This window comes from Amphiura filiformis, chromosome 14 (genome assembly GCF_039555335.1).
Source record: "Amphiura filiformis chromosome 14, Afil_fr2py, whole genome shotgun sequence".
Lineage (NCBI taxonomy): Eukaryota > Metazoa > Echinodermata > Ophiuroidea > Amphilepidida > Amphiuridae > Amphiura > Amphiura filiformis.
The window spans coordinates 35,410,904-35,431,698 of NC_092641.1; the positions used below are offsets into that span (position 1 = coordinate 35,410,904).

The 20,795-nt window shown below is 34.1% G+C and overlaps 1 protein-coding gene across 1 annotated transcript; it reads left to right on the forward strand.

Moving 5' to 3' along the window:
* Positions 1-1,485: 1,485 nt before the first annotated feature.
* Positions 1,486-12,036, forward strand: LOC140169010 (uncharacterized). The gene is made up of 3 exons (XM_072192302.1): positions 1,486-1,561; positions 4,047-4,138; positions 10,323-12,036. Exons 1-3 carry the CDS (start codon positions 1,538-1,540, stop codon positions 11,827-11,829), a joined length of 1,623 nt encoding a protein of 540 aa, XP_072048403.1. The 5' UTR covers positions 1,486-1,537; the 3' UTR covers positions 11,830-12,036.
* The last annotated feature ends 8,759 nt before the right edge of the window (positions 12,037-20,795 follow it).

Sequence of the window (20,795 nt, forward strand, 5' to 3'; positions counted from 1 at the left end):
GGCAGGGCAAGCAATTTTTGGCAAACCAAGAAGACTCCAAGAGTGGATTTTTGGCACACATTCATGCAGGCCCGTAGCCAGGATTTTTTTGTGGGGGAGGGTGCTGATTTTGAAAAAGGGGACTTTTTTTCGAGGGGAGCAATTTTGTGAAAAGTGGACATTCTTCCCCAAATTTGGCCAAAAAGCTTTAAAAATCCAATTTTTTTGTGAACTTGAGCTACGTTCGCAAATTCTTAAATTGTGGGACTTTTTACATACTTTTGCAAATGTGCCCTCCCACCTGGCTATGGGGGCACCTTTTTAATTAAATGCTCTTAAAAGGCTTGGAAAAACAGTATGGAAATGCTTTAAAATATGCAAATTTTCCTGCTCGCTGCACGCGGCAACATATATATATCTAGGCCATTTAATGTTTGCAAATTGGGGTCCCAAAAATTTGGCATGTTCAAAGGGGGGGGGGGGGCAAAGATCAAGATCAAGTTTTTGGGCCGAGATTGTGAGGGCAAGCGATTTTGGCGGGCCGTTCCGGGGGCTTATAATTATTGCACAGCCCCTATAAGTTGAGTTGGGGGTGTCTCAAGGATTATGCTAGATCCAGGGTTCATGGAGGTAACCCCTGTAGTTTTAAGAAAAAAATAACCCCTAGCGGGCTGACACTATGCCTATAGGGGGCTGGGAAATTTTGATTTTGGTATGTCAAAACTTTTTGACCCCCCCCCCCACCCCTCTGTCTGTATGTTATACTTTTAGAACCTTCAAAACTTTTTTGTCCCCTTCTCCTTTTGTATAACCCAAACGTGTTGTCACATGACACTGACACACACCCCCACCCGACACATAATGAAGGTATTGAAATTATGGAAATTATACTCTGCTCTTGTTTCCACTATACATGTAGATAATGCTTACAAAATAATGCACTTTCAACCTTGTTACAAATTATTAAAAAAAACCAGATATGCTGGAAAGTCTGGAAGAATGTCGTAATTGAGATTTTTGTCAAAATTTACTTCTCTATTGATATATGATATAGAAAATAGAAATTAAAAAAAATCAGCTATCATTCAAGTCAAAGAACTTCATTTTTGTGAAATAAATCTGTTTAAAACATGCACTGACATAGAATAGCCCCGGGAGAATAGCCTCTCCTGCTGCAAAAATTTATATTCCTTTCCTGCATTAGATTTAAATCATTATGTCATTTTGTCCCCCTTTTGCCACGTCAAAAACTTTTTGAAGCCCCCCTTTTGGAAGGTCAAAACTTTTTGAGCCCCCCCTAGAATTTGCCAGCTTCCCACCAAGGTATTTTGAACGTTTATCATAACGCATTCAATTGTCCATCTGATATAAGCGTTTTACCATTACGTGCAAACGAGGCTATATGTTAGCATGTGAATCTAGTCTCCACCAAGACTTTTTACTGTGGCACAATCTTTAGATACATAAATCAAGCCTGCAAAACGACTATAATTTATGCATTTTACTGTCAAAATATATGACAGATGAGGAGAAAAGACGACGAAAATGAACCGAAATAATGAGTAGAATCAACAGGAATGAGGTAATAAGAAATAAAACTTTTCAATTGTGAATATTACGTATTTTACGTACACTAATTTTTTAACAATAGCGTAGTTTCGAAGCTTACATTTGCATGTTATTGTTCGTGGAAAATTTCACCTATTGCTGCGCACAGTGCAGTGTGCTAGCTAGGCCTGTAATTATGATAATGATATAAGCTTAAATTATACGCCATTGGATCGATACAGTATTGTTGTAGTGGCATTTTTACTACTTCAGTCTTGAGTAGAATACTGTATAACTCTCCAATGCGGAGCCAAACAGCCTGCAATGTTCTCTTCTCTCTGCACTCTGTCTCTGGTGTCCTGAAAAACAACGATATTCACTGTATTTCAGCCATGAACAGGCTTTTACTTGAGTACTCTGGCTGCCGGCTGCGCTGCATAGCTTCAAATTTACATTTAGTCGATGCTCTCAAGTAGGCTGCTATCTTTTTTTGGTAGACCAGCGTTGATATTTTTTACAATGCTTGTTATTTATTTAGCTGATATTTAAATTTGGATGAAAGCTCTTTGGAGAAAAGGTTGCATGCATATTATTTTGAACTGTCTAAAATTCAGTGAGTTGAAGTGCATTTTGTAAAAAACATTTTTGATACGATCGGTGATCGCCCGTTGTGATTGGCTGTGTTTACTTCTGAACCTGAACTTCCATTGCTTTACACGGTGTCATGCTTCATCGATTATTACTAGATTTCGTATACAAATTATTGTCTCCCATCCAATGGGAGGTCCATGCTAATGCCATGCTATATTAAATGCATCATGTGTGCATGTCTGAGAAGCTTTGGAAGATATAGCTTTTAAAGGTAGCTGACTTATATTATACACCTTTGCAAGAAAATAGCTCTTGTGTCAAATCAATCAGAGGTCTATTTATTTAAATCTTTAATCATAACAAAGAAAAAATTTTCTCCCAGGTCTATTTATTTTTGAAAACTTTATGACAAGCAAATCAAGCCTGCAATACATCTACTCAGGCATGTGATTTTTCCACGGATTCCTGAGAGGGCCTCAATAGGGTTTTTACAGTGTAGAAGCTTCAGGGGCTCTGCCCCTCCACCCCGCCGTGGCTTCGCCCCTGGACCCCACCAGGGGCCCTTAAGCGGGCCCCTGGACCCCTAGACCGTGAGTGGCGAGAGCTTCACTCGGTACACTCGTTCCGCTTCGCAAGTTTCCTCCATTCTGGGAATTCCCTAATCACATGCCTGATCTACTGTTATTACATGAATATAAATACCACATCCTCACTTCCTGTTAGCAATTGATTGAATGTTTTCTGCATGTTGATGACATACATTTGTATGGGCAGCATGTTATAACACCTGTGGCACACATTACAAATAAAATAAGTTATTTTGTAATTTATTTATTTCTTGATTAATTAATTTATTTATTTTAATAGACATTTTTGAGTGAATACTATCTGCATTTATTTATAATTTGGATACTTATTATCTTTTTTTTAATCTATTTTTATTATTCTATTTCTTTATAGGCCTAGATTAACTTGTTTAAATTTATATATTTTTAATGTTTATTTTTTATTTTTCTAATTTAATTTGTTTAGTAATACTGTGTAATTACTAATTTGTATCTTGCCTAATATATTAAGTATATAGGACAGTTGTTTTTGTGAATTATAAAACTCATTTATTTTTAATGTTTATTTTTATTTATTAAAAAAAACCCATAGGCCTAAACCATGTTGGTTATTCATAAACATTCATAAATTAAATTTGTTTTAGGCCCTATTTTTTTTATTTGTTTATTAAAATGTTTATTTACATTTATTTGTTTGTTTATTTATTATATTGCAGTTTATTTTATTCTATTCTATTCCATTTTCAGTTTAGTTTTGTTTTATTCCATTTTATTCTATTCTATTCTATTTTTTTTTCAATTTATTTTCATTAAGTTGTAATACCGTAGTCAAGTATTAATTTTCAATATTCTTGTCCAAACTTTTAATTTAGTTTTATTTCATTTTATTTCTATTTTCAATATTCCAAACTAGTTAGTATTAGTAACTTGATCACTGTGTGAGGGTTTGTGTGTGTTAGTCAAGTGTAAAGTGATTGTCATGTTGTGGTGTGAGACAAGTCAGGTCATTGAGAATGTTGTTTCATGAGAAGTGTTAACAATAGACGTATCAGCAGGCTTGATTCGCTTGTCTGTTTTGTACCAATTCGTCTTAGTTTTTTTTAATTCCTTACATTTGGCCAGTTTTTTTAGTTATTTAAAGGACACAAGGAAGGTGCTATTTCAGGGGTGGTTACAAGCAGGGTTGTAGCTATGATTTTTAGTAGATATCCACAAAAAAAGCTTATTCCCAAAATTATTATTATTATTATTATTGTTAAATTACTTTTATTATTATTATTATTATTAAATTTATTATTTGTTACTATTCATATTATTTATTATTATTCCTACATGTAATAAATTTAATTATAATTCTCATAGGTGGAAGGAATGCTAATGACAGCATGGCCGACACCCTCATCCCAACGATGTGACAAAACTCGCTACAACATGGAAATGCTGCTACCATACAGGTGAAATTTGCCTAGATTATCAATAATAGTTTACAGGGCTGTAACAAAGAGAATGGGGTTGTTAAGGGCTGGGGTATGAAGCGTTTGGACAGTATTTATTTTGGGACATTAGAGCACATCAGACATATCGAATTGCATTCTGAATACGAAGAATGTCATTCTGATATCAAATAATTTTGATTTTTGAAATTAGCAATTTAATACACATTTTATGGCAAATCATTAAAAATTGATATTTTTGATATTTAACGGTACTTGAAGTAAACTTTATAAATCTGATGATGTATACTTAAAGTGTATTTAGGTGGGATGAAAAGCCGACGATCAATTGAAAATTTTGACCTTTGGTATTGAAGATATGGATTTTTTTCCCCAAAACACCAAAAAAAATTAGGTCTTTTTGGGAAAAAAATCCATATCTTCAATATGAACGGTCAAAATTTTCAATTGACCTTCGCTTTTCCTCCTGCTACATACACTTTAAGAATATATCATTAGATTTATATAATTTACTTCGAGGACTGTATTATATCAAAAATTTGAAAAATATCAAATTTTTATAATTTGTCATAAAATTTGTATTATATTGTGATTTTCAAAAAATGAAAATTATTTGATATCAGAAAGATATGCTTCGTATTCAGAATGCAATTCGATAGGTCTAGGGTGCTCTCAGGTCCCACAAAAAATACTGTCGAAACCAGTGTCCGAAATAAGGAAAATATGGAGGTTGTCCCGAGGACAACTAAAGCTTGAATTCTGCTTGTCCTCAAAACATTTTGGTTGTCCCCAAAATATATGTCATGTTTTTGAGTGCAAATAAGTGCAAATAATCCAACTTAGTGGTTGTCCAGGGGATAAGTACATAGCTCAATATGGTTGTCCCCAGTGATTTTTGGACAAGAGGACAAGAGGATAAGCACTTATTTCGAACACTGGTCGAAACCCAATAAACGCTCATTTTAGATCCCTTAAGGGTGCAAAAATATCCTCACTATCTTGTAAACAAATAGTGTGAGAGCTGTTTACCATAATTATAAATGTATTCCAGGAAAGTATTAATTACTATTATTATATGATTCATTGTATGTGGGAGACAATGATTACAGCCCTGTACAAGTTAAAGGTGGGTGACATGATTGACAGCATCATTACACAGCCGTGACGTTAGTCACGGCTGTGTCTTTTTTCTTACAGGTTCTTTCTTTCTTTCTTTACCTAGCTGGGGGGTTTACACCCCCCCCCCCCCAGCTAGGTACTGTAATGCTATCCATTCTTTCTTCTGGCAACAAACTGCACATTTTTTGCTCTAGCTCAGACATGCTTTGACCGATTTTGACCTAACTTGGTCACAACTATCATTGACCACGGCCATACACGTCACCTGACTTTTAGTAGGTTAAAGGTTACAGAGGGTCAAATAGGCCAAAACTGTAATTTCAGCTAAAGATGCTTCTTCCCGTACATGTAACATTCTACAATGATGTCACTTGCACATAAGCATCGGCTATACCCACTGCCCATAGGGTGTAAACAGAATTGGGATCAAAAGGTCATTAAGGGGGCATTTCTGGTATATAACCAAATACCTTCAAAATGCTTCTTCTGCCACATATTACATAGCACAATGACGTCACTTGCACATATGCATCGGCTTTACCCAGTGCCTATACCTTGTATACAGAATTGGGGTCAAAGGTCATTAAAGGGGCAAAATCTTACAATTGCTAAATCTGGACATCTATAAGGGGTATGGGGGTCAAACTCGGTGACAACAAATCTCATGACCAGGGGAACATTTTGCAGGGGTCAAGTCAAAGGTCATGCAGAGGTCAAATTTTAGAAATGCATTTTCTAGACATCTGTAAGGGGTACGGGGCTCAAACTCGGTGACAAAAAACTTAATGACCAGGGGAATATTTTGGAACACTTTGCAGGGGTCAGGTCAAAGGTTATCTGGGTCAAATCTTATAATTTCATTTTCTGGACAACTGTAAGGGATATGGGGCTCAAACTCAGTTACAACAAATCTCATGACCAGGGGAACAATTTGCAGGGGTCAGGTCAAAGGTCATGCACAGGTCAAATTTTAGAAATACAATTACTGGACATCTGTAAGGGGTGCAGGTCTCAAACTCGGTGACAAACCTCGTGACCGGGAAACATTAAGGTCAAAGGTCAGGTCAAACACCCCAGCTAGGTTTGTGGTCTATGACCACCATTTGCCACTAGTTCTTCTTTCTTAAGTTAGGCGTGCAGCCTAACTTATTTCTTTCTTGCCATTTCTTTCTTTCCTCTTTCTTCTTTCTTCTTTCTCACAATTTGCTACTACTGCCACATTCTTGATCGGATTTCGACCAAACTCAGTCACAAGCAGTATAGGGTAGCTGGCTACAAAAGTTATGGGTTGTTTAACGTCAGAGGTCATGCGAGAGGTCACAGGGGTCAAGAAAGGTCATTTTAACCGAAAATGCTCCGATTGAGCTGAAATTTAAATGCAATGATCCTTATGACATTCTAAACATGTTTAAAACATTTTAGAATTTATTGAAGGTCATTAAGGGGTCATAAAGGGGTCAAAGGTCAAGTTTTTCAAAATGCTCCAATTGAGCTGAAATTTAAATGCAATGATCCTTATGACATTCTAAACATGTTTAAAACATTTTAGAATTTATTGAGGGTCATAAGGGGTCATAAAGGGGTCAAAGGTTAAGTTTTTCAAAATGCTTCAATTGAGCTGAAATTTAAATGCAATGATCCTTTACACATTCTAACTATGTTGAAAACATTTTAAAATGCTTTTAAGGTCATTAAGGGGTCATAAAGGGGTCAAAGGTCAAGTTTTCAAAATGCTTCAATTGAGCTGAAATTTAAATGCAATGATCCTTATGACATTCTTAACATGTTTTTAATATTTTAAAATTCATTTAAGGTACAGAGGTCAAAGGTCAAGTTTTCAAAATGCAAGCTTTCCACGATCAAGGTATATTAAAACCGCAATTAATGCACCAGTCTTATTAAAATTAATACTATCCAGCACAGTGTTGGTGCTGGATCAGATCGTCACAGTCATCCGCCTATCTTACCTCGTGCCCTTGCAAAGGGCACAGTTGTTTCTAGTTCTTTCTTCTTCTTTCTTCTGTCAACCATTACATTTGCTCTAGCACTCACATGCTTACATCGATTTTGACCTAACTTGGTCACAATGATCATTGACCGTGCCCTACATGTCACATGAAACTTGTGGGGTCAAAGGTCACGCAGAGGTCACAGGGGTCAAAAACGTGATTTCAACTCAAATGCATCTTCTCCTACAAATTACGTGAGGACAGTGACGCCACTTGCACACATGCATTGTAATTATCCAGTGTCTATGTTGTGTACACAGATTTGGGGTCAAAGGTCATTAAGGGGTCACTTCCGGTATAAAACGAAAAACCTTCACAAAATTTTATTAGCTAAGTAAAACATAGCACAGTAACGGTATGTTCACATATGATCTGCAGTCACCCAATGTATATGTGGTATTTTTTTTATTTGGGGTCAAAGCTCATTAAGGGGTCACTTCGTATAAAACAAAATACCTTTAAAATGCATCTTCTTCCACAGATTCTGTAGGACAGTGACGCCACTTGCACACATGCATTGCCATTACCCAGTGTCTATGGGGTCCTCACAGATTTGGGGTCAAAGGTCATTAAGGGGTCACTTCCGGTATAAAATGAAAAACCTTCAAAATTTTTTATTTGCTAAGAAAAACATAGGACAGTAACCGTATGTTCACACATGAATTGTGGTTACCCAGTTTATATGTAGTATTATTTTATTTGGGGTCAAAGGTCATTAAGGGTCACTTCCGGTATAAAACGAAATACCTTTAAAATGCTTCTACTTCCACAAATTACGTAGGACAGTGATGCCACTTGCACACATGCATTGTTATAACACAGTGTCTATATGGTGTACACACATTTGGGGTCAAAGGTCAGTAAGGGGTCACTTCCGGTATAAAACGATATACCTTCAAAATGCCCTTCTGCCACAAAAAGCATAGCAAAGTGATGCCACATGGACACGTGCATTGACATTAGCAAATGTCTATGGGGTTTTCATATATTTTGGGGTCAAAGGTGATTAAAGGGTCATAACACGGCTGTGTTCGTGGTCGTAGACCACAGCTAAGTCTAGTTCTCATTTTATCTGATCAAAATTTTGGCATCAGAAGAAAGCTCATATGTGACCCGGCAGCACAAACAAGCCGTAAATTCCCTAAATTGTATTCTGAGTTATGGTGTAAAATGTGTACGAAGGTCGTATTCATCGGTCACTTAAGCTGGCGCGACATCTGTCTTATTTTGATAGTCACAACACCAATCAATAATCCTATTATTGAAGTGGATAATAAGCTTCTACCTTAGATGGCTATAGAACTTTTAATAGCTCTGGTCTTTGTTTGCTTTTGCTAAATCCTTTTCAAGTGGTTGGTTATTTGTATAGGTATGCATGACCGCCAATTATGACTGTTTGATATTTATTGCCAGCAATGTGGAAAAAGAGACACACATAGAAACGAAAAAAGCTATAATTTTGTTGAAGGAGCAAAGTTTAACTAACCATAACTCCGCTTCTGGATATCGTTTGAAGTCAAATGATATACCATTTTTTAAGTCCATGATGTTTATTTTTTATATACGAAATAAAACAAAATTGACCGGGGAGGAATTTACGGCTCATTCGCCGTGGACGGTCACATATATTCTAACTCCAGTAAATCTGAATTCAAGTAATAGTTTGTTTTTTTTGATTATCATTATTATCACTTTAATTTGGTAATCCTATATTCTTATTATCACTATAACTTGGTATCTCACATTCTTATTGAATAAGTTGGTATATTCTTATTATCACTATAACTTGGTATCTTATAATCTTATTATCACTATAACTTGGCATCTTATATTCTTATTATCACTATAACTTGGTATCTTATATTCTTATTATCACTTTAATTTGGTAATCCTTTATTCTTATTTATATCACTATAACTTGGTATCTTATATTCTTATTGTATAAGTTGGTATATTCTTATTATCACTATAACTTGGTAATCCTTTATTCTTATTATCACTATAACTTGGTATCTTATATTCTTATTATCACTATAACTTGGTATCTTATATTCTTATTATCACTATAACTTGGTATCTTATATTCTTATTATCACTATAACTTGGTAATCCTTTATTCTTATTATCACTATAACTTGGTATCTTATATTCTTATTATCACTATAACTTGGTAATCCTTTATTCTTATTATCACTATAACTTGGTATCTTATATTCTTATTATCACTATAACTTGGTATCTTATATTCTTATTATCACTATAACTTGGTATCTTATATTCTTATTATCACTATAACTTGGTATCTTATATTCTTATTATCACTATAACTTGGTATCTTATATTCTTATTATCACTATAACTTGGTAATCCTTTATTCTTATTATCACTATAACTTGGTATCTTATATTCTTATTATCACTATAACTTGGTATCTTATATTCTTATTATCACTATAACTTAGTATCTTATATTCTTATTATCACTATAACTTGGTATCTTATATTCTTATTGTATAAGTTGGTATATTCTTATTATCACTATAACTTGGTAATCCTTTATTCTTATTATCACTATAACTTGGTATCTTATATTCTTATTATCACTATAACTTGGTATCTTATATTCTTATTATCACTATAACTTGGTATCTTATATTCTTATTATCACTATAACTTGGTATCTTATATTCTTATTATCACTATAACTTGGTATCTTATATTCTTATTATCACTTTACTTGGTATCTTATATTCCTATTATCACTATAACTTGGTAATCCTTTATTCTTATTATCACTATAACTTGGTAGCTTATATTCTTATTATCACTATAACTTGGTATCTTATATTCTTATTATCACTATAACTTGGTAATCCTTTATTCTTATTATCACTATAACTTGGTATCTTATATTCTTATTATCACTATAACTTGGTATCTTATATTCTTATTATCACTATAACTTAGTATCTTATATTCTTATTATCACTATAACTTGGTATCTTATATTCTTATTATCACTATAACTTGGTATCTTATATTCTTTTGACCACACAGGTGTAAATATTGCACTCAGCAATTCCAAAACTTCACCACATATCAAGACCACAAGACAGCTCATGAGCGCAGGTATCAGAAATTCTGGTTTGTTCATCAACATGAAAGAAGAATAAAGAGACAAAAGTTACCTCCCTCGAAAGATAAGAAATTGAAGTACATGTACTACGATGAGTCTGATGGTGAAATTCTTGTTTATCAGTATAAAGGAGACAAGTTTAAGAAACTTTTAAATTACAAGGTATTTGAAGAGATTCCAGCATCTGGAAGAAATCTACCGTGCCAGTACATGTTTCCTCCGTATAAGAGCAAGGGGATAGTCAAGGGAGGTAAGAAAGAAATTGTCAAGAATCGTAGAAAAGGAGGGGCCAGAATAGTCAAACAAGTTGCTAAAAAAGTAGGTAAGAAATATGTGTGCCGCATCTGCAACAAGCTGTTCAACAAAGCCTACACATGGGAATTGCATGAAAAATCCCATTCTATGAAAGCGGATAGAAAGAACACAACACAGAGATTTTGCTGCAAGATATGCTCCAAGATATTTCAACAAGCTGATATCTTGGAATTGCATGAGAGATCACATTCCTTCAAAACCCCAGAGAAGAAATTGCCTCCCAAGATTGCTGAAGGGGCATGCATGACCAAAGCAGCCAAAATGGTCTTTGATGATATGGCCATTGAAAACAAGGTTAATGGCTTGTTGCTGTTTCAGTGCAAACATTGTACACAAGGTTTCACTGATCATAGTGAATGGGAACTTCATGAAAGGTCTCATATCTTCATGAACTCTAGTCAAAAAGTACTGACTTTGAAAATTCCTGTGCAAGCATTTGTTGATTCAGTTAAAATGGAGCAGCAAGAAGATTTATCGGTGCAATCAGATGTCAAGGTAGAGCCTCCTAGTAATCCACCTGTTGCATCTCCAAATGATATTCTAAATGATGAGCAAATGGATCAAAAAGAACTTCTGCTAGAATCACTCTCTCTCAGAAGAGTTGGCTCTGAGCCTACAAGACTTCAGAGGGTAACCAAACAACTCCAGCAACAGCTCAAGAAAAAGACATTATCTGTTCCAGTTGTCAAACCTACTCCCTTTCAAGCAGTACTCTTGCCATGCTGTTATTGCAGTATGAAATTCAAGACCGTCAATGAGCTTGCGCAACATGATAAAATTCACGCAAAGAAATCAATGACCAAGCGGCCATTTCAATGTGGTTTGTGTGGGAAATTTTTCACGCAAAGTGGATCATTGAGGGCGCATGAAAGAATTCACACCGGGGAACGCCCATATGTTTGTAATCTTTGCGGGAAAAGCTTCCATGAAAGCGGAAAATTAAAACGACATGAAAGGACACATACAGGTGAGAAACCTTTTTCTTGTTGCTGGTGCGGGAGAAAGTTTGCGCAGAATGGTACAAGAAAGTCACACGAGAGGACCCACAAGGATATGTATGGGGTAGGATCCCCTGCAATGAGTGGTTTCTCAAATTCTTGGGGTTATAATTAATCATGCAGTTTTGATAGTTATAGAATGAATGTATGTACATGTATAGTGAATATACATGAAGATATTAAACTGAAGTTGGTATTCAAATAGTAGCTCTGCTCTGTGTATGAGTGTGATGCTGAAACTCATCCCAAAATGAGAGATTTGACTTTTTCACAAACTTCTAAAATCTTGAAAATTATTAATTTAAACTTCAACACTACTTGTTTATTTAAGCTTACGGGAGCGCTTTGAGGAACTTCCTCGTCATCAGCCGATGTTGTTAGCTCTGATGTTTTCTTGGAAACGGCTAAGGACCAACCTGATCAGGTGACATCACACTTGATGACGTCAACAAGAAAACATCAGAGCTAACAACATCGGCTGATGACGAGGAAGTTCCTCAAAGCGCCTCCGTAAGCGTAAATAAACAAGTAGTGTTGAAGTTTAAATTAATAATTTTCATTGTTATTACCACTACGTATGAATCTGCAATTCTATTTCTAAAATCTTGTTTCACCTCAGTTGTTGGTTAATGTGGGTTGGTGTGGGTGGGGTCTGGGATTATAACACTCAGTTTAAGTGACAATTAAACATGCATTTATCACTGTGTGGTTAAGATGGTCATTTGGTAGAGTAGCACCATCATAAGAATCAAAGACTGAATTATTTGACATCAATCAGAATAAAACCCAACAGGACAAACTCGTGTCATCTCAACTTTAGATAGGAGGTTATGCTTCCTCCCAGAAACTGGAGTAAATACAAATTAAAATCGATATGTTGAATCAGGACTATACTGGGCTGATAGGAAAGTGATCAGTTAACAAGTTATACGCTTGATCTTAAATTTTAATAAGAGAATTTTGAATTGATTATTACAACACAATTCAGTAATGAGCATTTTCAGTTCATTGGTAAAATAATTTTCTAAATTTACTTAATATTCATAAAAAAAGAAAAAAAAAGGACTGTCTACATGGCATGCTTGAGTTTTCCATCATAGATGGGAACAAAATATCAACAGAGTAAAAAAATAAAAAGTGCAAGTTTGAAATTTTCAGGGAAATAATTTAGTACATATAATATTTATGTGATACGAACTTGGATCAAAATGCAAAAGACCATCCCAAAGTGCATCGGGGCACAAATGCACAGTATTGTTAATATTTATTATGGCTAATATTTTCAACAGATATGCCTATACCGTTGTATTGGAGCCCACAGTAATCAGTGATGAATCCACACATTTGCAGCAGTGTATATATGCAAATGGAAATGCGTATGCATAACATATTACATATGAGTGCGTAAATGATGTGGCAAAACATTAATGCTTTATTCTGTAGTTTTATTGCTGATCATATCAACAGAGAAATCATCAATTCATGAAATAATCATGTGAATTAGATGAACTTTAGCTTGTTTATGTTGTTGAAGGGCATTCAATCATGTTTTACAGTGTTTACCAACTAATTTTTGGAGCATCTGCATGGTTTACTTTAGCTGCCCGCACAAAGTAGCTCAAAGTAAACCACACATGTGATCTTGGATGCATCATTATTAATTTAAACAGTGATGAACAACAGTGAAACATGATTGAATCCCTAAGTTAATAATTGGGACCCATGATGACAGAGCTAAGACTGCTTTTTTAGCTGATTCAAACTGATTTGTTTACGTACATATTGACCAATGTGTTGAGACCATAATTGTTATAATGTTTTATGTTTGCATAGATTGCAGAATAATATACTCTTTCTACATCAGGGGCAGATCCAGGGTTTGAAAAATGGACAAATTACTGTGGGATGGGCTGAGAGGCTAAAATGGACTGATATAGGCTGGTTTTAGATGACACATGCAGATTTGCTATGGAGATGGTACTCCTGGGTCTGCTCCTGGTCTACGTGTTTTTTGTATAATATGTGTGTACAAAACAAAATGTTTGCCTGAATAATAGACATTTGGGCCAATCAAGTAAAAGTTGTGAAGTAATATGTTGTTGAAACATGTTTGGTGTGTTTCGTAGATTTTTAAAATGAATTGTGTTTGCCAAAATTGAACAAAAAACAGAGTCTCATGTTATGTGTAATGTGTGATATACAGCAATGATATTTAAGTGATTCCAAATAATAATATACAATTTTATAAAACAGTGTTTGATTTGTGCCATGGGAAATTTATAAATATTTTGTATTTTATATTCTTGTAGAAATGTGATTAATTGAAAATTTGAATGTTTCAGTTCATGTCTTTATGGTCTATGTTCAGCTGAAGTTTATTTTGCTGTAAAATGTTTGATGTTATATTTGCATTCCAAAGATATATATGTATTTATACCTAAATTGAAATAATTATTTGTTGTGCATTTAGTGTAGAGATTATGCTACTGATGTTAAAAGTTGTATGTCAAGAAAGCTGTAAGTAATTGAACACTTGTACATCAAGTCTTGTTTAAGTTGAAATAATAATGTATTCCTTATGTGTCATGTGTGTACATACTGTCCATTTGGGCCCTCACATTTGGGGTTTGCCTCCTCAGAATGTCTTGGTTGGGAACAGGTGTGGCAGTTTGATTGACACCTGCCATCTCAATCATGAAAATTTTAGGGCAATGTTTTGTTTCATCAAATTCTACTGCTCAGTCTAGATCAGGCCTTCTCAACTGGCGGCGCTTGGAGTTAGTCGAAGTGGCGCATGGTAAATGTTACTAATTTTTCACATAAATTTTTAACAAAAAAAGGGTGAAAATACCATATCTGAGCCTTTTGAAAGCCCTAAAATGTCAGAGCTTCCAGATGCTCTACCCCCTGGACCCCCGTGGCCTGGACCTTTTCAATGGACCCCACTGCACGCTCTCCCTCGCAAAATACTCCCTTAACATGTTGGCACTTCATGATCAGTCAAATTTCCCAGTTGGCACTTCAAATAAACTAGTTGAGAAGGCCTGGTCTAGATGCTCATGTTCAAAGTGCCACAGACCTGACACTGTTAAATACATACCATATAGCTTCAGGCACCATATTTACATAATTACATGTAAACAAAAATGTACACTAATTTCAGGTTTATTTATATTTGATGGATGAGGATAGCCATAATATTATCAAATATAACATCAGCATGTCTTTTCATATTGGGCTAATCATGCTAATGTATATGTCAAACAAAAACAAAAATGTGACACGATCTGGTCCATGGAGGCCAAAGTCTGCAAATTTGACGTTGAAATAAAGGCAAAAATATAGAATAAAAAACATAAGAAAATAGACATCACCAAACTTCATAACTTTAGAACCAAGTATGTTAGACCTTTGGTGTTTTTAGTATGTGATAGCCAAATGTTTGCATTTAAGTAATAATTCTAAGGCTATAGTAAATCAATTTTCAATAATGCCTCCTTTGCCCCCACAGAGCAGATTGTGTCACATTTATCTGTAAGTAACAACTCAACAAATGTTTAATTTGTGTAGTTTCACATTGTGTGTGTATGGGTGTAATGTTATGGGAAATGTTTGTTTTCTTTTTCTTTTTTTAACAAAGTATTTTCAAAAACATGCAATGTATATCAAAAGTTTTAATGTGTGATTATTGTTCACTTAAATGTGTCAAATATTAAACCAAAAACATGTCTTTGCTTGAAGTATGCAAAAACTAGATGTACTTGTTTTCAAAATTGTGATTGCTAGTGTTAATGGTAATTGTCTATTGAAGCTTAACCTAATATAATACATGTGTGTATTAAATACATGTGTGTATTAAATACATGTGTGTATTAAATACATGTGTGTATTAAAGTTTCCACAATATGGCAAAAAAACATACTTAACATACCAGACTGACTGGTAGCAATTTATGTTCAATGTATTTATGTATTAAGTATTATGTCAGACATACTGTACAAGTTCAATCTGTGCTGTCAGTCAGGCAGTACCATTGAATATGGTAAAAAGATAGATTTGTCTGTTTTTATTTAAGCTCTTTAAGCATTTGGTATTCTTACCAATAGGCTGATATGTCCTCAAATACATTACACATTTATTCATCAACAAATATAATGAACATTTGAGAGGGATTACAAACTCTACAAAAAGCATGTTATAGGAAATGAAGACATGTGTATACAAATTATGTAATACAATGTAGAACTGAGGGTCTTTTTTTGATAATGATAAATGAGCTGTATATAGTGCAAGCAAAATAGGGAACAATTTTTATATCCTTGTGCCAAACAATATACTTCATAAGAGAAGCTTGAAGGTCTTAGTATTTATACATATTGTACTAGAATGTTCTTCGTATTTTACTTTGAAATACTTTTCCCCAAAGATCATATCATTAAGAATGGCATTATTAGTTGAACAAGGTCACACAACTACAATTTTACACAGTGATCATCCTTTTGTTCAACAACCGATATGTGATATGATCAAGCAAATTAGCAAAATCATTCGGAAGTCGGAAATATTGATTTTGAGATACAGCCAAACAAAGGAAGTATTTCCTTTTGTGTCCTATTGTTTTGTTAACTGCTCACCGTCTTTTGAACAGGTTGTCCAAATTCTATGGGGTTTTCTGCAAAATGTAGCTTTGCAAATGCAGTTTATAATCCTATAAGAAACTGAAAATCAAATATGTGCGACTTCAGACTGATTTTGCTTGATCACACCACATATATTGCTTCTTTTTGATGAATTACACTTCAGCTGTCCATACTCTATGGTATGGGGCAATGGGTGAAGACTTCTACTCATAATCATGAGGTAGCTTGAGGTTGTGGGCTCAAATCCCTGCGGCATCAATGAGTTGTGTAAACGGGGCCTGAAATACCTTTTTGTGGCCATCGACAGGCCATGGCAAGGCCAAAAGTTGGAAGGCCCCCAAACTCACTGTAAGGAAGCCATCTGCTCTGTAGTGGTCAATTACCTTGAATTGGCAGTGTGACATGAAATTTTATTTTATAAGAACAACTTCTGATTTAGAACAAATTTTGAACAAAAGTTTGGTGTTTGATGTTTACTTTTTATGTTATTTTAACTGAAGTATGTGTACTTTTTACTTTCCTGTTTAGCACATTTACTCTCTCTCTCTCTCTTTGGAAATTGGCTGTGCCAAATTAAGTATTTTTTTCCCAAATTGGTTCAAGACCTTATTGAATATTATTGAGCTTATTTGCATATTGCATATTATGAACCGTGTAATTCTACTCCTACATCTTCATCTTTTTCTGAATAGTGGTGCTTTATAATGCAGTTATTTCACATTGCTTACAAAATTCAAATTTGTGACAATTTTGTAACACATGTATTGGCAATAAGGTTAGTGGAAAATTGATTTGTTTTGCCGACTATTCCATCTTTGATCTAAAAGACCTTATTGCAATGTGAGTTAGACTGGATCAGTAGTGAATGTAATATAGTATTGAATGCAATATCAAAGACAACTGAACACATATTTGTGAAAAGATGCAACTCACTTAAATGACAATGCAAAACATACTGTCAACTCTCTCTCATTGATAATGTGATGATCTGATCACTGAATGTGACAAATGCCCTGAAATATTAGAATGACAATTGAACATTGTAGTAATTGAACCTGTTGATTGATTGATTGTATTTGCTTATGGGTATTCATTGTTTATCGTCTTTTTACATTATCAACTGTTTTACTGTTATTTAACCAAAGTTTTTAAGTTATTTTGACTTGCCATGTTTGTTGATATTTATCAGTATTTTCATCCTGTTTGTAAACTTGCATTAGTGGAGTCTATTTATATTTATTTCATCAGGCAGAGGTGCTCTATTTAGCATTAGCTTTGGATATTTAACTATTTAATTATTTTCCCCCCGACTTGCCCTGGTGAAAAATCAATAAAATAATTAAATGTCCAAAGATAACGTTATATAGGGCACCTCCTTCTAATGTTTTCTCTCTGACACAAAATTTTTGTATGTATTTTATTGTGCTTACAGTGTAGCACAAGCTGTATAATACCTGTTGATTTCAAGATCATTTACAATTGTGAAATTCAGAATTATGCTACTGTTCATTCATGACCCAACAATACCTATGGAAATGTTGCAGTTCAATTTTGACTGGATTGCTTTTGAAAGTACCATAGTGTAAACAGGTATATACAGTTGCTATATGTAATTGTGACAAAGACTTGGATGTGCATTATATTTTGTGAACTACCCTTCATAGCTATACTATCTGACCCCTGCACACTAACCAATAGATTATCTGACACATGGACGCTAAACAATAGATTATCTGACATGTGCACGCTAAACAATAGATTTTAGATAAAATTGCTCTGGAGCCCGGAGGAGTAGTATCTATGCTCAAATACTATAAATACTACTTTCATACAACAAATAAATGGGTCTGTTCGAAAAAGTAAAAAAAAAGTAAAAAAATACTGTATAATATGGTGTTAAAATCCTGGTATTGGTATTTTTGCATATACAGAATGTGCATCATAAATAACAAGTGGTGTTCTGTTTGGAGCCATTATAAAATGATGTTAAATGATTTAATTAACCAATTTTTTTAAAATCTAAGGAAAATAATTGCACTTAGATTAGAATAAATAAAAAGTTCTATTAATTCAAAAGTTCCATTCTTAATTCAAAAGTTCAAAAGTTTAAAAGTTTCATACTGTACATATTGTTGTAAGATTCCGCTGTCATGCGTTGTTATACAAGTAGATTTGAAAGTTCAAATTACAGAATTGTAGGCCGATAATAAATTATCTTTGATATTATATAGTGTCTTTTCTCATCTTCACTGCATATATAGAAGCGTGTGTTTTCTAATGGCTTCTGATTGCGCGTTGTATCATAATACTTGAATGGGCAATTGATTATATCAATACATCAATACATTGGTATTATATCAATACATTGGTATTAAGTGATGCAGGTTTGTTTTCTAAATGTTCAAACTAAACAACAATGAAGCAATTAATTATCTATTGTTTTATTATATCTGATGCACTCGAAAAGTTTATGATGGATAACTTTGCAAATGTACATTCGTCAAGATAATCCCACTTGACCGTGGAGTTATTGCATTTAGCTTGTAGCCTATAAATAGCTCTCAAGCTAAATGCAATAACTCCACGATCTCGGGCTATTATCTTGACTAATGTACTTTGCTCAGTGAATTATCCTTATCAAAATAGACCTATAATTTATAAACAAGGATTACAAGTTGTTATTTAGGCTATATTGCGGTAGCTACTTGGACCATAGAAATAAATGTATTGCAAAAAAGTATAAACACCCATGACCCAAATTAATTGATGAAAATGTCATAATCAGTTACATGGTGAAATACTTATGCCTAGTGTGAATAGAGTCATACAATGGAGTATTCAAGCCTGGTATTCATAGTCCAATCAAATCCTGAAATAAGGCCAACAAAATAATTTGATTGCTTGCCCTCCACCGACCGACCCAAAATTGGCCAAAATCAGGGTCGGCCCTTTAAAAAATGGGTTTTTTTTTTTAGTTTTCAATTTATCATTTTAATGGTTTTTTATTACTTTTTCTGTGTCTAAATTTCATTTCAAAGCTAAATTTGGCCAACAACATTTTTCTTAAGAAGGAAATCATTACTATAAACTCATTATAACAAACAACTATCCTTTCATGCATCAATGTTTCCAATTAATTTGGCGTCTTATGCCTGTAAATATGCAGTCGTTCTAATTGAATAAATTTCTATGGCGTGTCTTGCGTATTGAAAGTCTGAAGTGAAGTATTGATATATCTTTCCACATGACCAATGTTCATTGCCTACAGGCCTATACAGTCATAAAAAAAAAAAATTTCCGACCGACCGACCGACCCACCTCAAAAATCCCACTGGAGGGCTGTAAACAATTTTTTTTCTTGGCCTAATAGCTATGGGCTTACATGTAATCCAATGATACATGTATTTGTAGTGTTTTTATTGTGCAAGATAGTGTTTTAAGCATTGTGTCATTCATATATAACAGTATACATTTATAGAACAAAACTTGTCAGTATTTGATGTCCTGTACGTTGTTGATTAATTCATGAAAACATTGTTGGAAATATACAGTATATATTATGTGTGAAACAGGATTCTAGTGCCAAATTGATAGGGCAATAGCGATTTGATCTGTAAATCTTTGCTTTGTTATGCATTGTGTGTTTATTCAGAAACTCAGAGTTTATATAGTTAGGTAGACATTTGAATTTATTTATAATGCGTTTGTATAATGTAGACAGTAGTATGCAGATGTTCAATTGTATATTCTTGTTTTGTATTTATTTTAGTTACGATATATTCCTAAGTTCCTCAAAGGTAAAATATTTGTTGTTAAAATAGCAAATTTGATTAGAATTATTTTTTTATGTTCAACTGTTTCAAATGTGTTTGCTATGGTATTCATTTTAAATTACTTGGTTGAGTTGTTGTATTATATATTTGCTTGAATTATTGTTCATACTGTACTGAAACTGAAATCCATTACCTATGATGTTGTTTGCATTCATTCTGATTATTTAGAAATATGTCAAAGGAATGCAACATTATGTATTGCCAATCTCACCCTTCCTCATTTTTAATGCCTCTTTCCAAAGGTCATGGATGGGTAAAATCTTCACCTAAGGTTACACTATTATAATAGTAATACTAAGTTTACTGTGCAATATACCGTAAACGTTCGCCTAATGGCGCTATGGGCTCCCTTGACATAACTGAAATTTCAGATACAAATTAAAAGTGCCCTCACATAAAAATCCCACTAGCAAATAAGGGCATGTACCCTTAATTCTTGTTGAGATATTTAGAGGAGGGAGCTCTCTATTTGTACATAAAATTTACACCAAGGCAAAGGAGCCCAGGTGGGCCATTAGGCAAACGTTTACGGTATTGTACATTACTCAGAAAATGCATACAGTATACATTTGTTGACCTAGGATAATGTCCCGGGGAGGGGGCACTTT

What these genes read in the sequence shown, in the direction of transcription:
- LOC140169010 (XM_072192302.1), top strand. Translation starts at nt 1,538, where the DNA reads ATGAGTAGAATCAACAGGAATGAG. An exon ending in GTAGAATCAACAGGAATGAG is followed by an intron (nt 1,562 to 4,046) that starts GTAATAAGAAAT and finishes TAATTCTCATAG; the next exon opens with GTGGAAGGAATGCTAATGAC. An exon ending in GAAATGCTGCTACCATACAG is followed by an intron (nt 4,139 to 10,322) that starts GTGAAATTTGCC and finishes TTGACCACACAG; the next exon opens with GTGTAAATATTGCACTCAGC.